Source organism: Neomonachus schauinslandi, chromosome 2 (assembly GCF_002201575.2).
Source record: "Neomonachus schauinslandi chromosome 2, ASM220157v2, whole genome shotgun sequence".
In the NCBI taxonomy this organism is placed as follows: Eukaryota; Metazoa; Chordata; class Mammalia; order Carnivora; family Phocidae; genus Neomonachus; species Neomonachus schauinslandi.
Window position 1 is genome coordinate 32,826,850 of NC_058404.1, and position 18,578 is coordinate 32,845,427.

At 41.5% G+C, this 18,578-nt stretch overlaps 1 protein-coding gene across 1 annotated transcript in view; it reads left to right on the forward strand.

Annotated features, from left to right (window-relative positions):
- UNC5D (unc-5 netrin receptor D) overlaps positions 1–18,578 on the forward strand; it is a 526,408-nt gene that overhangs the window by 431,964 nt on the left and 75,866 nt on the right. The window contains exon 8 of the mRNA XM_021681506.1: positions 13,793–13,825. Coding sequence (XP_021537181.1) covers positions 13,793–13,825 — 33 coding nt within the window. The remainder of the gene's footprint in view (positions 1–13,792; positions 13,826–18,578) is intronic.

The following is an 18,578-nucleotide window of genomic DNA, read 5'->3' on the forward strand; positions in this document are numbered from 1 at the left end:
ACCAAAATAGCAGTTGAATGCTGGTTTAGTTTCATTTCTGATGGGTATATTGATAAGAAAAGTTCAAATAGACAGTTTGGAAACAAAATCAAGGGTAAAGACATCTATACAATAGCAGGTTCAAATAAACATCCCCAAACTACATCTAATAATCTAACTACATTGTCTTATTGAATGATCTACTAAAATGACCTAAAGGAAAAACCTGAAAAGGTGAGCCTGTAATCACATCAAAGTAAAGGCTGCCTTGGTAAGCATTTTCTCTTGGACCAGTCTGAGCCTCATTGCCATCCATTACAGTAATTACCTGGGTCCCTTCCCTGTCTTTCCCAGGGCATGGAAGAATTTTCATTCTGGGTTAGCTCAGTGCATCTAAAACAACTCTTTTTGCTAGTGGTTTATAGAATGCCTACTTTTTGTATACAAAGGGTGGGTTTCCCTTTACCAAAACAAAACCCAATCTTTCCTTTCTCCAGGCAAAAGAGTCCAGAATACCTACTTGACTCATTCCTAAACTTTGTGTTGGATAAGTTCATATTTCAGAACCAGCTGCACTGCACAATTGCTTCATTATAGCATAAACTCTATATAGCAAAAGGAAAATGGCACCAGCAGGTTAACATGCCAGCACAGTGCATTCTTAAGTTGTCATGAAGTGTACTACTGCTTGATAATTCTCCCAAGTAGTTTTAATATTAAAAACCCATTTCCATCCCACTTACAGTACATAGTATGTTCTCCTTTTTACACAAAGATTTTTCCTAGAAATACCCAACAGCTGCCTTTCTGTATAACAATTGATTAATTCAGAGTTGCCTTCATGTATATTGCATAGCAGAAGTGGATATAATATTGCAGACCCACAGGAGTAATAAGAATGTAGATTTGGACACATATGGTGTCATTAGCAGCTTAGCAACAATCTCTCCCCCATGCCCCAGTAAACACTTTCCCATTATGGGACCCAATAAGAAAGCCTGTGAATAACAAGCTTTAATGAGACAGAGTGGAGTAGCTCATGACTAAAGTTTCCATTGTGCTTAATTAAAAAAGAAAATAAAGCAGAGATATCTCAATACTCATGTGTTTTAGTGAAAGCAGTTTTTTAATTCTTCAAGGCTAGAACTGTCATTTTTGTGTTGTGTCCTGAGTGGGATGGAGCATAAAGAGGATAAAGAATAAACCATATTCAATAAATTACCATAAAATCTCTCCCTTTTGTTATCCATCCATTATAGACTTCTCTACTTTTAGCCTTGTTAATAAAAAGATAAAGACATCTGATCGTTTTTCTAGCATAATCCTCCTTCCAAGTAAGGATTGGCTTTCATCCATTGGTCTGTGATGGATGTGTGTTTCGTAAGTCATTAAAAATCTATGGCCCTTCTTATTAACTGGCTCTAAAACAGTTAAGATGCCTTTCCCCATCTAGGACATTTTTCTTCTGTCACCACCTTCTCTTTACTTCCTCATAGATATGTGTGCTGCATATACATAGTCAAGACAGAGGAACCTAGGGAAGAATTTCTCTCTCAACTAATTGAAAGGCAGTTATTGTGCCTGTCTCTCTCTTCCATCCTCCTTTTCCTATTCCATGCCCCGCCCACATACTTCAATGTGTACTTTTATACTATGCTTCCATTCTTTTGGTGAAATTGGACAAAGTACTGCACATGCTGCAGAAACACGATCTCTGAAAGATTGTTTATCTCAGGCACATCTTGTTAACTTTGTTCATTTTATGAGCAGAATTGAAATAAAACACCTCCACTGTAAATAGGAAGGACTTTAAAATTAAATTTGGGCAGCTGGAGAGCAGGATACATTACCTCCAGATCATATTACTTAGATTGGGAAAAAAAAAGAAAAACCCAAGAAAAGTAAACAGATCCCCATGACAGTGTGAACAAGACAGCCCATTAGAAAACTTACAAACATTTCTTAAGGAAGTGAAATATCAGCCACAGAACCAGAGAGTTGGTGGGAACGCACAACCGTAACAAAGTAAATAGAAATTTTTGTAAATGCCATACCCAAGAAGAACAGGGAAGGCATCAGCACTGACCTGGGACTGATTGTCAGAAGGTACAGAAGTTGAGCTTATGGGGGCCGGCCCGGGATGGTAGATCTGGCATTCAGAGCAATGGTTGAATAGCCTTCAAAGGTTCTCTGTGATTCTGAGTTGAAAGTGGTTAGTCTCTTTTTCAAAGATTGGAAATGGGCCTGAACCTTGGATTGAAAGAAATGAATGAACCAAGCCTACAAGATTTGAACATTTATCCCATAGATGAAGAACAGGTTGAAGAATCAGGGCTCTGGGGTCAGACTACTTGAGTTTGAATTATAATTACAGTCCTATGAGCAAGTTTAATTTCTCTAAGCCTAAATTTACTCCTCTATAAAAGTTCTAATAGTGTCGAGGCACCTGGGTGGCTCAGTCGATTAAGTGTCCAATTTTGGCTCAGGTTATGCTCTTGGGGTTGGGAGATTGAGCCTTGTATTGAGCTCCATGCTAAGTGAGGAGTATGCTTGTCCCTCTCCCCCGGCTGGTGTGCTCGTTCGCTCTCTCTCAAATAAAATCTTTAAAAATATATATTAAGTAAAAGTTCTAATAGTGCCTATTAGAAAGGGTTCTTTTTGAGGATGAAATGAGCTAATCCCTGTAAGGCATTTAGCACCCACAGAAAGTGCTCCATTTGTGTAAATAATTATCATGTGTGTGTATTCTAGTGAAGGGATTCCTGTGGCAGAAAAACTGTGTTTTCCTTGTTCTGCTAAATATTGACACTGTGACACTTTAGATATTTTCTTAAAACATTTCCTATTATATCTGATGAATACAGTATATCTAATAAAATAAAATGGACTTGTCATTAAAATCCATGAAATACAAATTGTGTTCTTTATACCAGCCAGTTCTAATTAATAGATGTTGGAAAATAGAGTTTAGGAATCATGATGATTTTTTTTTAAAGATTTTATTTATTTATTTGAGAGTGAGAATGAGAGAGAGCATGAGAGGGAAGAGGGTCAGAGGGAGAAGCAGACTCCCCGCCGAGCAGGGAGCCCGATGCGGGACTCGATCCAGGGACTCCAGGATCATGACCCGAGCCGAAGGCAGTCGCTTAACCAACTGAGCCACCCAGGCGCCCATGATGATTTTTTTTTAAGATTTATTTGAGAGCGAGAGATACAGAACATGTGAGCTAGGGGAGGGGCAGAGGGAGGAGAGAGAGAATCTCAAGCAGACTCCCTGCTGAGCGTGGAGCCTATTGCAGCACTCCATCCCAGGACCCTGAGATCATGACCTGAGCTGAAATCAAGAGTCGGGTGCTCCGCCGACTAAGCCACCCAGGGGCCCTGGAATCATGACTCTTAAACTTTGTGTTAAACCAGAGATTGGGTATCCTTTTTCAGAACTTTCTAAGTAGCTGAACAAAGGGTTCTTGATCTTCCAGTCTTCCTTTGCAGGTGGGATTTGGTCCTGAGGAGGAGACAGGTGATTAATGAGGTCTAAACCAGTTCTAAAATTCTATGATTCTCACCACTAATTCAAAATCACTCAAGGGGAAGGCTGCAGAGAGAGCCCCAGGTGAGAAAGTCAGTCCTCACAATACCAACTGGAGGATTATATAGGTTTCCTTCATGTTATAAAATACACATGTTCTGACCACCTCATCAGAAAATCAATTTGTATAAAGCAAGTCCTAATTTTTCCAACACAAATTCAAAAATTCTTTTTCTCTGGAAAAAAAATCCAGCATACACACTATGAGACTGTATATACAGATTCCAGAATTACCCATCTGTTGCCAGCCATTCTGGATTTTTTTTGTTTTTTTTACACATCTGGTACTTCCCCTATTCTACATTCCCACATCTCAAAATTAGCGATTTTGCCATATTTTTCCATATTAAAAAAAATGCTTCATAGGTTTGGTTGTAACTATGGATATCCAAAATCCTTTTTGGAAGTTTCCAAAAATTAGGCTTTCTGGCCTATAAAACAAACTCTTTCCATTTCATTAGTTGTGTGAAGCCAGATTCTACATTTGCAGTATATCTAATCAGGATTCAACAGTACACAACCCTGGGTAAGAAATATTAGTCTAGACTAGAGGAAGATTTAATGCTTGAGATCATAGAGTGGTCCAACTATAAAAGAAATGGCAAGAACCCAATCAAGGAAGTGATTTAAAACGGAGTAGAGAATTCAGTGCCCTCTGGGGTGTACTAACAAACTGAATTAGTAGAGAGGAAACCTCTTTGTGTTGATCCTACCTTTTCTTCTTAAATTACACATGCATGCATGTCTTCAAGATCATGGAGAAAGGTGGTACCTAAAATGAAGATATTAACATCATCAGCAGACATCCTCATCACCCTGACCTTCCCCTTTCTCCAGCGAAGTGTCAGTATTACAGTAAGAAAAGACCTGGCTTTGCGTACATGTGTTTGGCAGAAGACAGTGTGAGTGTTCAGTGGAGTGGAAAATTGCCATGATCATTGAGAGAGAGATCACGGGGTAGTGAAAAGGGCTCAGAATCAGGAAGCAGGAGTTCTGGGTCTTCATTCAGTTGTTTCGTTAACTAACACATGACTTGAGCCGATCTCTCCGGATTTGGTGCCTTTCGTCTGTATCTATTAAAAACAGCAGGTTGGGCAAGAGGATTTCTAGGTTTCATTCCACGATAAAAACATGAAATTGTTATAATTCTATATCTGAAATGTAGCTTACATATATATATACATATATATGTATGTATGTATATGTATGTATGTAGATTTCACAAGTAATTTTCAATAATTTATGGTTAATATATATGCATATAAAATATGAAAATAATATCACAGACATGTCTGTGCTTTCAGATACTTGTTTTTTAGCCAGTTTTGAGGAGAAATTTTAATTCATTTGTACCTAAAATTAACCATTTGGATGATTATTAAACAGCATGAAGGGGGACAACTTTTAGATGTGAAACAAAGGTAAAACCATAACATTCTCGCCTAGGAAATGAATCTTCAAATCAGGCCTCTAGCTTTCCATTTCAATCCCTTCACTGAAAAGCCACAATATCCTAGGAATTCATACAGACCATAGGGAATTTATGGACCCTGATGTATTCAACAAAAACTTGTAAAAGTATTCAACAAATACTTACCGAGTACCTACTATATTCCATTTACTGTTATAGGGACTGGGAATAGGTGGAAAACACAGAATAGACTCTGTGTGCAAGTAGCTCAGTCTATAATGGTAGGTACATGTATGACTAGCATAGGGACTGACGAGGCTTAAAAAAATGTACAAGTTGGGATGCCTGGGTGGTTCAGTTGGTGAAGCGTCTGCCTTCGGCTCAGGTCATGACCCCAGAGTTCTGGGATGGAGCCCTGCATTGGGCTCCCTGTTCAGTGGGGAGTCTGCTTCTCCCTCTCCAGCTTCCCCCACTTGTGCTCACTCGCTCTCTGTCAAAATAAATAAAATCTTTAAAAAAAAAAAAGTACAAGTCAAGGGTTCTTCACAATTTCTCTTTAAGCAATTTTTTTTTAAGATGGGACTGATAAACTATGTCTATCAATTGCTAAGTGTTTTCTTAGCAATTGGTAAATAGTCATTAAACAACCACCCTCCTGAATCTCACCATCTCCATCCATTCCCTACCCAGACTTCGCTATGATCCAGCAACAAAAGGGACAACTCTGGATACAGCAGGAAGCCACACGACTCTATGTCAAGGCTGGCACTTACATTGTAGAAGGTTTTTACATTTTTTTTTTTATCACGTTCAGCTAGCCAGCATATAGTACCTCATTAGTTTCTGATGTAATGTTCAATGATTCATTAGTTGCATATAACACCCAGTGCTCATCACAACACGTGCCCTCCTTAATACCCATCACCCAGTTACCCCCACCCCCAATCCCCCTCTGCTCTGAAACCGTCAGTTTGTTTCCCGGAGTCCAGAGTCTCTCATGGTTTGTCTCCCTCTCTGATTTCTTCCCATTCCATTTTCCCTCCCTTCCCCTGTGGTCCTCTGAGCTATTCCTTATGTTCCACATATGAATGAAACCATATGATAATTGTCTTTCTCTGCTTGACTTACTTCATTTAGCATAATCCCCTCCAGTTCCATCCATGTCGATTCAAATGGTGGGTATTCATCCTTTCTGATGGCTGAGTAATATTCCATTGTATATATGAACCACATCTTCTTTATCCATTCATCTGTTGAACAACAGGACATCTCAGTTCCTTCCACAGTTTGGCTATTGTGGACATTGCTGCTATGAACATTGGGGTGCATGTGCCCCTTCTTTTCATTACATCTGTATCTTTGGGGTAAATACCTAGTAGTGCAATTGCTGGGTCGTAGGGTAGCTGTATTTTTAATGTCTTGAGGAAGGTTTTTAAATTTTTAAAGAATTTGGATATCACTCCTGCCTTAGGTAAAGAAAGTAATCATCAGGACCTTAACCAATAAATTATTTCCTTAAACTTATATAAATCTGAACAGTGTTTAGTTTAGAATGTGTGTGTATTCCTATTGTGGTTGGAAGGGAGGAAATCAAAGCATATTAATTTACTGGATAGAAAACAAAAGGATTTTAATAGACATCTTCCTTGGAGCAGAGATAGAAACATTACGTTTTATTACTTTGAGACCAATTTCTGATAGTCTTTGTGAACCCATGCTTAAAAGTGTTTGCAGCAACCCAAGAGCATATTTTACTGTTTACCTATAACAAAAAATTAACACAGAGAATCAGTGGGAATGGATAGAACTTCATAACAAAGATGGTATGGATTCTAGAAATTCAAATGATTTACCTCAAAAATGAAATACGCAAATGCTCCTTGTGAACATGGTCATTATGGACACCGACTTGTCTGAGTTCAGAAAATGCAAAGGGCATTTCTATAGAGAGACCTCAGTTTTGAAAGGTGGGGGAAGATGCCATATCCTAATGCACACTACTCATGTGCTTTGACCAAAGGGCAATTCTGGAAGATCACTGTCAAGAGAAGTGACACCCATAAGCTCTCAGTTGTGGTACCTGCCTAACCTCCCCTAATTAACATGGTGGGATCTTGAACAATTCATAAGTAGAAGACATCCCTAGAGCTGTTTTTCATTTACTAATAATGTATTTCAGACCTCAGCTTTTATTCAGGTGGGTGTTTTGCCATTCAGTCCTAGAATGTCACTAATTGCTCAAATATCTCTGACCAGCTGGGAAACCCTGGGAGGAATCGCTAAAAACCTCCTATTCTCTGCACTTGTCCTCCATGGATGTGCTCAGAGGGCATTTTCAAAGGAGTAGGTCTTGGAATAGTCTGTACAGGCTGGAAGGGGCAAGGGTAGAAGGAGTGGGTGAAGAAGCAAGAATTGAACCAACCCAGTAACGTACGTGTGTTGAAAATCTGGTCTCTAAAGAGTAACTTCTGAGCACCATCTTTGAAATGAACAAAAAGCAAAATACAGTGAGGAAATTAAAAACTCAAAAGCATGGAAACCAGAGATGGGCTCTGTTTTATGCTCTTTTGATTTTTCTGTGGTTTTGATCATTGGAAGAGTTGGAGGAATACAGGGCCGATGGTGTATCTATGTGTGTTCTACTGCCTATAGGAACTTTCAGCGCTGAGAGGAGAATAGAACAGAATCCCCACTTGTCATCTTCAGGGTCTGCCTGACATACTCAATCGCGATGATTTTGCCAATGCGAAGCAGGCCTTGTGTTTATCTAATTATCTGCCAGAGCTAATATAAGGCAGATCGGCCAGGCCCTGGGATTTCCTGCAGCCTTGGCTAGCATTCAGAGAGCATAACACTGGTCCTTAATTATTTCTAGTCATGGGGCTGGGGTGGGGGGGGCGGCAAAAGCATGAATAAATGAAACACATTGGTAATCAATAACGTCAACTTCTTTTCTACCAATCAGTAAATAATCAAGCAAATAGCTTTTAATTTCATTTTTCCTCTGTTTTTCTTGCTGTGATTCTTTGGTTGCAGTGCCAATTATTCATGAGCTAATCATTTAAATATGACTTATATGTTAGGGACCCATAACCGACAGAGATTAAAAAGTCTAAAATAAATCAAATGAACAGTTCCAAAGTATACATTTGAAAAAAAAAATCCACATTGTACTTTTTTAAAGTAAGCCCTACGCCCAATGTGGGGCTCGAACTCACGTGCCAAGATCAAGTCTCATGCTCTACAGACTGAGCCAGCCAGGCACTCCCACATTGTATTGTAGTGACTATAAGTAAGATAAACTGTCCAGAGAGGTGTGACTTCCCTGTAAGTGAAGTAATCACCAAAAAAGATCAAGAAGGCATCAGAAATTGATCTGTGCCTTGGAAACAGGACATTTTTATATAGGAGGGAGAAGGGCCTCCCAAGGAGAGGCAATAGCACTGAGGTGAGCCTGGAGAGCTCAGGGATTGATCAGACTAGAGCTTGGATTGGTGCTGAAGTGCTACAGAAACTAAGTTACTGGTGGGACTAGCTCGTAGAAGACCGGAAAGGCAGGCAGAGCAGTTGGCCATGACTCGCAGGCAATGTGGAGTCATGGTAGACTCCTGGGGGCTGATGCTAGAGAATTATTCCAGGGAATACAAAAATAGCTAGAGAATCAGTGAGAAGGAAGACTTGACGGTTCCACCAACTTCAGAAATCAGCTCTTAAATATTTTAAGATGATGAAGAATGTGGAGAGTCAGAATAAAACAGTCAACATGTATCTTTTGGGGGGGAGCTGGTGAAAAGGGTTTCAAAGCATAGGATCTATGAAGGAAATAATAAAGATGGTCTTTGGAGATGAAAAAATGGGACATGACTGGTTTAGTGAAATTAGAGAATGATAATAATCATTAACTATAATGACATATGTGAATTGCTGCCTGGAGGAGAGTCCGGGCTCACTGTCCTGGTGGGTATTCGGTCACATTGAGTGGGCTCTGTGCCCGATTCTCAAAAATAGTGACATAGACTCTGATATCGAACATACCTGTGTAGTCTTTAAAAGGCAGAGGAGCTGATTTCAGATAATCAGCACCAGGTTTTGAGAAGCAGTCTCTTGCCCACTCCGTGGGTTGGAGTTGAACTCATCTGTCCCCACGTGCCATTTCTCCTCAGGCCTGCTCTCTTTACATCCCTAGGATAGGGGCTAGGATACACGTAGCTGGCCACACTTGTTTCCTAGCAGAGAAAGGATAAGGCTGGCTGTGGGTGGGAAGGTAGGGGTGCAGCTATAAATAGCTCCTAAGAACAATGGATACCATGGAAATGCTTGGGGAGCATCTCCTATAACAGAGGAAGCAAGAAAAGTAAAATGGCAAAGAAATGAATCACTACCAAAAATAAAAAGATTGTCCTCTCTTTCCCTTTTCCTTAATCATTTCTTATATATAAATATGTATACCTCTATACACACACATACCACAGACAAAAGCAGATTGCAAAAAAATATACAAAAGACAATTCCATGTCTTTGTAGGTAAAAATGATCAATTACTATCAATCTTCTGTAGTTTCCTGCAAATATATATGTATAAACATATATGCGTGCGCATAGTTTTATATATACATATACGGCGGGGGAGACTAGGCTATGTATATATAACTTAACATTAATGATGGTTATCTCTTGGTGTGGAATTATGGGGTTTTTTTCTTTCTACTTACATATATATTTTATTTTGGAACACTAACTGTGTACTGACTGTGTAAATAATAAAAAGGATTCTTAAAGAAAACATGACAATTTAAAATATACTTTTGCATATAACACCAGGTGTTATATGGAACTGATGAATTACTGAACTCTACATATGAAACTAATGATGTTCTCTATATGTTGGCTAATTGAATCTAAATTAGAAAAAAACCAAACACATACTTTTGCATCTTTAACTTGTAAATAGACATAATCATTATAAGACTGAGTTGTAATGACATCAGTTTCCATTTACCCAGAAGGTTCCTCTCGGTGTCTAAGTTAGACCCCAGGAAAACTGGTGATTTTCCCAAACTACAGCTCAGCTGCCACTAGCTCAAAATTATATTTTTTTCTGCCTGCAGGATACAGGAGGGCTCCTTCTGAGTCCATCTGAAGCCACCCTGAAGCTTCTCAGGGAAGCAAGACTAGCTGAAGTTGAGTACGCAGGGCCCCAGATTTGTTGGCAGGAAGGAGTGGTACACTCGGTAATCACAAAAACACAGACCCCAGTTAGTCAGGAGGTCTTGGACAGGGGCCCAGGCATGGGTATTTGCTTAGAAAGCTCCCCAGGTGATTCTAATGTGCAGCCAACATTAAGAACCATGGCCCTAATGGATCAATTTCCTAGGGGGCTATTTGAACATGGCCATGGAGAGAGGTAAAGTGAAAGCAGAGAGGATTTGGTTGACCAAGGCCAAGTGGATGCATGGCCCAGGGCCTGTGAGAATGATTTTGCAAACAGAATAAAAGAATATGGAGTGTAGGGTGGGCAGTTCTTCCAAAAGATAGTGAGGTCCGTGGGTAGACCTCTCCCTCTCTCAAGTTCATGGTAGAACAATCTTTGATATTTCAAACCAGGAAAACGTTTAATGGTGACAGTTTGCTGTCAAGATAGTGGTATCTCACAAAATCCAGCAGGACCCAATCCTGATGCTGATGTGAGGGGACTGAACTTCTCTTGGGCCCCTGAGGCTTCTAGCCTTTTCTGTTCGAGGATGCACACTGATACACCAGACCCTAGCATGACAAATCCTACAGTAGAGCAGTGGCTGTTCGAATAATTTCTTAGTCTGATTTAGGAAATCATTCCACATGGATTTCTGTGGAAGGCCTCTGCTTCTTTAACTCCACAGATTTATGGTGGGTGAAAGCTAGGCGGCCCACAGGGGTCTGCTGGTCCTTGTCCTTCTTTTTTCCTATGAGGAAACTGAAGTTTTGACTTGTGCTCAGTTTCCTAAAGCAGAAGCTAGGACTGGACACAAGTTTCTTAACTCCCTTCAAGAATCCCTGAAATCCACTACAATTTCTGATTTGGAGTTGTGACTTGTCTCAGGCCGTGGCACAAGGGGTCCTGTTTTTACTCCAAGTGATTGACAATGATGATCTTAATTCATAACATGTTGAGTTACGTATCAGCTACCATTTATTGATACTGAACACGTGCCAGCCCTGAGCTATTGGCTTTATATTTATCATGTTTAATCTCAGCACCGATGCTCAAGGATGTTACTATTTCCATTTTACTGTGGAGAACACTGAGATCACACAGATAGAATGAAGACCATTCAAAATGGAAAGCCTGTTCTAACCGTGACAGTCTGCATAATTTCCACGATGCCACTGCAAGTCACGATGACCCCAGAGCTGGGTCAGAGAGGGAAATGCCCCACTCTTCTGCCCTGTGTGCCGTGTGGCCCGACTTTGTCTCATGACCAGTTAAGCCCTGGCTTTTCCACCCCATTCACTCTTTCTTCCTGTAGAGCTGCAGCTGATCACCTGAGTGTTTTAACAGCCTGACTATATTTGGTTTATTTTCTGAGGAGTGGATCTATATCTCACCTGTTTTTAATGGAGTTTCATTTTGCTACCCAGCATAATCTTCGTTCCTGTGGTTTGGGAGGAAGAAAATGCTGTTAAGCTCAGCTAGAGTCCTAAACAGATGTTCTGCATGTCTCTGTGTGTAGCGTTAGCAATGTGTCACTTCCAGATGTCTTGGCCTGGCCTGCCAGCATCCTGCGCCCATGCCAAATGCTTTCCGATAGCAGGCAATAAGCAACAACTGAAGTCAGGTTAAAACCACCAGAGTCGTTGGATTCTAACTCTGGAGTGCATTAGTATCTGGACTTTGGGAGGTGGCACCTGCTGTCAGGCAAACTAGCCGCCCTTGATTCGTGCAGGAGGGGAGATGCAACTGTTGTCTGTTTTAAGGAACCTGCCGGTGTAAAAATCTGAATATGATCCTATCTGCTTGAGCAAATTATTATCAGTAAAAATCTGAATATGATCCTATCTGCTTGAGCAAATTATTATCTTTTACAAAGATTTTTCACTTTAAAGAGAGATTGGTCAGGAATTATCCCTTGCCAGTTAATCTTTCTCCTTATGATGAGAAAAAAACAAAATGGTGGTCCCTTTGCAAGAGTGTGACTTACAACTTTTGAAAGCTACTTCCGTAACAAATCAGATGGCAGAGCACACGAGAGCTGTCTTCAGTGAAGCACACCGCAAGGGTTTTCTGTCAGAATCAGTATTAAGGGCAGGAGTAGGTTAGGGTAATACATATCTGGTGAAGGATTCAGAATATAGCTGTGTCTCTCTGCCTGGGAGGGGTTATGTGGCAGTCAGATAATGTTTATGAAGTTCTCCAATATGCAGTGGGCGAGATTTGATGCCGTTAAAAACGTAATCAAAAATGACAGTGTCTCACCCCGCTTGGCTCGCCTTCAGGCAAGTGGAGGAAAGAGACTGTGTAAGGTGACCTTTCAAGGTCTCCCTACCATCGTGTGATTCTGTGAATAATGAGGAACAGCCTCAGAGCTTACAGTCTGACCGTGTTCCATCGAAGTCCTCAGAAGGGCACTGAGAAGAGGGAGGTCACGCCATGCAAATCTTCTGGAATCTTTTTTTTTTTTTTAGATTTATTTATTTATTTGAGAGAGCGAGAATGAGAGAGAGAGAGAGAGTACATGAGAGGGGGGAGGGTTAGAGGGAGAAGCAGGCTCCTCGCCGAGCAGGGAGCCCAATGCGGGACTCAATCCAGGGACTCCAGGATCATGACCTGAGCCGAAGGCAGTCGCTTAACCAACTGAGCCACCCAGGCGCCCCAAATCTTCTGGAATCTTGATGCGGTGACTAAAGCACCTTTTTCTCAGGTTTCTGTGTCGTGGTGGAGTTGTGTTGGCCTGGGATGGCCGGAGAATGGGGACTGGGAAGTAGACGGTCTGTAATCTAAGACAAAGTTAGCCATGGGCACCAAGTCTCAAAGTGATTTACAAGGTTCTGTAGTGATGGCAGACAGGGCAGGACAGGGTGGCTGGAGGGCAGTGGGGAGAAATGATAAAAAAGGTCTACACCTGAGCCTGACCCCTGAATGGGTTTTCTCTGTCCACTTCACCTGCCTGCTGAACTGCCCAGTACCCCGATTACAGAGAGATGGTACACATTGTCAGATTTCAGAGCGATATGAAACAAACTGTGCCATTCAGAGAGATGGTACATGGTGAAACAGATCAGAGGGATAGGAAACAAACAAACCTCCAACAAGCTCCCAATACTGCACCCATCCTCAACAAGGATGAGCAAACGGCATAGCCTGGAACTTTGTCATCCAGGCTGTAATAACTACTAAACCAATGTAGGATCTGTTTAAATAGGTATTCACCAGCTCATTTTTTCCATCATCACATATAGTGAAATAGCATCCCTTACCTGAGCAGTCTTCTGACTGTATAGGAACTAGGGACTCGCTGCGAGCTCACCGCTCTCATCATGCTGATAAGAATCTAGCAAATGCAACAGAGAGAAACTCTAGTAAGCCTGAGGGAAAAGAAAAAATAAAATAATAAATAAATAAAAGGAATGAAACAACCATCCCAGGAAAATATTGCACAAGAGAAAAACACGAAATTAGGATGAAAAGGAAAAATACAGACAACATAATCCATATTGTCTGCAAAAATAGAGAAAATGTTTCATTTATAGAGGTGGACATACAGCGATATAGGAAATCTATCTGCTCCGTGTAAATTTATTAAATGAAACTTTCTTTTTCTCTTTCTTTCTTTTAGATAAAAAACCTCTTCATGAAATAAAACCCCAAAGTAAGTTATTTTTCCTCTTGTGAATATAATTTATTCTCATATTTGCTGCCTTACTGTTGTATTTGTTTAGGAGCCAAACAGAATTGAAGTTTGTGCAAAAGACCCAGGGCTTTCAGGGCTTCTCCTCATTGGGTTTGGAGTCACATATCAGAGGTTGGAATCGAAAGGAAATATGCACACCCCTTCCCTCCCTCAGAGTAAAAGTAAATCTCTCGTCTTGATGCTGCCTGCCTATAAGTCCATTTCTCTGCAGATGTCATCTAGGATTCTTATTGCCGAGATTTATAGCATTAAAATTAATAAATATTTGTCAGTACAAGCTTTCAGAAGAGGAGCCTTGGGCAAGACCCTGACTACAAGCCTCTCCACCTAGGAGGAGGAGGAGGGGGGTGGGCACCTGAGATGCAAACCGTGAAGTCCATGGCAACTGGGTAGATCAGAAACCAATATTCCCCAGTGAAATCATCAGGAACTGAAAAGTTTGGTGTCAGTGCTGGCTTGAGTTCTCCATCCACAGGCTGGCCTCCTGGGGAGGCCTTTGCATTATGTCCACCATACACAGCCAGCAGATTTGGGAAAAGCCGTGCAGCGTGAATGGTTGGCAGCTTGCCATTTGACCCTATGGTTTTCAGCCTTGGCTGAACTTTAGAACCACCTGGAGGCCTTTTCAAAACCCTAGTTCTCAGGCTGTATCCTTGGACCAATGGGATCGGAATTGGGGTGGATGAGAATCCCTGTTTTTTGTTTGTTTAGGATTTAAAAATTTTAATGCATATTTCAATATATATGATTTTTTCCTTGAAGTATAGTTGATAGACAATATTATATGCACAGTGATTCGACTTTTGTGTACATTAGGAAATGACTGCTGTGATGTCAGTTACCTTCTATCACCATACATAGTTATTACAGTATTATTGACTATATTCCCTTATGCTGTACTTTAAATCCTGGGACTTGTTTTATAACTGGAAGTTTGTACCTCTTAACCCACTTCACCTATTTCACCATCCCCCCACCCCTCTGGCAACCACCCCCTTGTCCTCTGTATTTATGAATCTGTTTCTGTTTTGTTTGCTCATTTGTTTTGATTTTTAGATTCCACAAAGAAGGGTAGGAATGCCTATTTATTAAAAGATCCTCAGATTCCAATGTGCAGCTTGGGCTGAGAGTAACTGTCTTAGAAAAGTATTTCTCAAAAAGTGGATCAGCAACCATGTGCATTAGAATCTTGGGGTGTGGTGGAAGGTTGTAAAATACATCCCACCTCAGAATAGAACGAATGAATCAGAACAAGGGAGGGGGAGGGTCCTCCTGGGAATCTACGTGTTCATATGTTCCTCAGATGATCCTGAAGCATTCAGGGGTATGTCAGGCATTCCAGGGAAATGTTGAGATAGAAGGGCATTAGCAACACAACTCTTAGCAACAGGAAAGTAGCGAGCTGCCCAGTTTGGTTTAGAAGCTTGTAGAAGATGTCCCTGGCCAGTATCTCCCATTTTAATATAAAGTGAATGACTTTTGATCTTTTAAATCCTAGGGTATTAAAATTCAAATAGCTTGGGAGAGCTAATAGCTTTTATGAGCTAACTTCTTTGAAGGAATTAAGACCCTGTGAGGATAGACAGAAATAGGTACCTTGGGACAGGGGTCAGGAGACATGAGAGAAAGATCCAGGAAAGCTGTTAGGTTCATACTGCGTTATGTTGCTCCAGGCAGACTTGGGAGATAACGGGACCATTACTTGCAGCGTGGGAGAACTTGGCAGAACAACAAAAACAAACTTCCTTAACTTTTTCCCCCTGAGGTCCTCTGCCTGTCAATGATTGGTACTTAAGGAAGTACCAAGGATTGGTACTTAAGATTAGTCCCCTGACATCCTGCTGGCTTGATTTTGAACTCAGGAAGGTCGAAGGTGGGTGAACCTGGTTGCGTATGTGTGGGTACATGTATGCTAAGGGAGGGAGGAAGAAAATCGGCTCAGTGAATATTTAGCTTGAGCCTGTGTCAAGAGCTCAGGGTTGACAGCTGGACCCCCAGCTGCCGCCTGGTGACAGAGCCATGCCCCCCACCGGGGGTCATGTGGAACACCCGCAAGATCATGGGTATCCATGTGGTGGCCACCGTGAGAGTTACTTAGGAATGTGTTTTTTAAAAATTAATTTCATGCTTAGTTTGTGAGTCCTGTGCCATTCTAATTTGGTTACATCTGTACTTCCAGCCATAAACCCCACAGTAGCTATTTCTAGTCCTCAGGGACTCCTGAATTAGTTTTTGCTTGGGGTTCTCGCTCGTGAACACCATGCTTAATTGCTGGATACTGCAACGGAATCGCTTAAACTGTTTTAATTTGTGACTTCCTAAAAATAAAACCTTAACAGAATCAATGTGATTGCAAAAGGCTCCCAGAGGAATCCAGTCGGGGTTCTGTAAGCTGCATGGTTAGGAGTGCATTTTACAAATTCAAGCTATGGTTGTTTAGTGAAAGAGGGGCTTAGTTTAAGATGACATGAATCATCACTGATGCAAAATCAAAGTCAATTATGAAGATAATTGAGAAACAACCTGTTCCCCTATATAGCTGTACACATGATCCTCCGCAAGGCCTGGTGGATAGAAGACATTACTCAGAGCTCACGAGCAGTGCTCTGTGAGCAGGCGAGCCGAAGAGCCGGCTTTGAGTTGCAAGGAGGTGTAAAGAGAAAGTGAGGTCTTAAGATATCTGTTGGCAAATCATAATGACAAACTGGGGAAAATATGTGCTCCGCATAGCTCATGAAAGCACTTATTGTAAATGAGATAATTTAATCAATTACGTTTCCTAATGTACTAAACCGAATGTTTCATTTTCTGCCTCTGCACATCTTAAATTATCTTCAGGTGCTTTATGAGATTTAATCATAGTTAATAGAAACTTCATTACCATCAAATGTGCTTTCAATAAATGTTGTGTAACAATGTCAGGAGGTGCAGTAAAATATAGTAGGTTCTGAATGGCAAACACGCACCCCCAGATTCAGACAGAAAAAAGGCTGCCTTCAGACAATGGGGCTCCTTGGAGGCTTGGGGCCATGGCTTTCTGAAAGGCCATGGGTTCCTGAGGAGTGGCTCGCTCAGCACGTTCACCTTAGCAATGAGAAGGATTTCGCTTTCCCCTAAAAAGTAACCCAGAACCACACACACATGCACACATGCACACACACACAGCCTTCTCTCTATCTCCTTTCCACGTAGTTGTTTTGCACCTAGCACCAATGCCTGCTCAGCACAAATCCCATTAGCATGTCCAGAGTCGGCCACCTCCAGGACCTTCATCTCAACTTTTCCAAAAGTCAGTTTCTCCTTCTCTGCCCCTATTCTTCAGTCCTGCATCCCATCTTCTCTAGTTCAGTCAAAACCACACCATCGGGCGCCTGGGTGGCTCAGTTGGTTAAGCGACTGGCTTCAGCTCAGGTCATGATCCTGGAGTCCCTGGATCGAGTCCCGCATCAGGATCCCTGCTCGGCAGGGAGTCTGCTTCTCCCTCTGACCCTCCCCCCTCTCATGTGCTTGGTCTCTCTCATTCTCTCTCTCTCAAATAAATAAATAAATCTTTAAAAAAAAAAAAAAAACACACCATCAACTCACTTGTCCGTGGGTGTATGTTGGGCAGTCTCTGAGACCCCTCTTTTTCCTCTCTTGTTTCCTGCTCTGCTCGTTACTCAGTAGATCATTCCAGTCTGACTGTTCTACCACCCGAACAGATCTTGAGTTCATCAACATCTCTCCATTTTCACTCTACCCATATCCATCCCTCCATTCACTCAACAGCTGTCTATTGAGTGCTTACCACGTGCTGGGCAGGGGTGGTGGGGAAGCGGCACTGGGCTGAACAGATGCAGTTTCTGCTTCCACAAAGCTTACCGTTTTAGTGAGTGGAGATGGAAGGATGCAAACAAACCAGAAAACCTATAGTGTTGATGTCATGAAGAGAAATAAAGCAGGGTAAGGGGCTCAGGTGGGGTCGAAGGGAGTAGTTGCTTTTTTTGTATAAGGTGTTCAGAGCAGGTCTCTGTATTAAAATTACATTTAAGAAGAGACCTGAAAAACAAAGAAACACTCTGGATGTCTGGGAGAGAGTGTTCCAGACAGATGGAATACCAGATGAAAAGGCCGTGAAGTGGGGACTTGCTTGGAGTGTCTGTGGAAGAGCAAGGAGGCCAGGATACTTGCAGCAGAGTGGCAAAGGGAAGAGTCCTGATAGCTAAGATCAGAGAAGGTGGGATGAGAGGGGAAACTGCCAGACGTATCATTGCAATGATTTTGACCAAAGGGAAGCCATTGAGTGTTAGTCATAGTGACATGACTTAATATTTCCAAGGATAAACTCTGCCTGCTGGGTTGAGTGTCCACATATAGGGGATCAAAGCGGAAGCAAGACCCGTTACAGTGATCTACTGTAACAATGATCTGTTACAGTAATCTAGGGTGTTCCAGTATGGAGGCTCTTACAGTACCAAGGTTCAAGATGACTGTGACTTGGCATGGATAGACAACATTAGAAATTGTAAAATTGGGTCATATTTGGGTATCTTTGGAAGGCAGAGAGGATTTGCTGATGGGTTGGATATCGAGTGTGAGAGAAAGAAAGGTGTCAGGCATGATTTCAAAAGTCTGGCCATGCAGCTAAAAGATGGAGTTGCCATTACTGATAATGGAGAAAATGTGGTCTAGCAAATCCAGAGGGAGAATCAAGAGTTCAGTGTTACTAGTG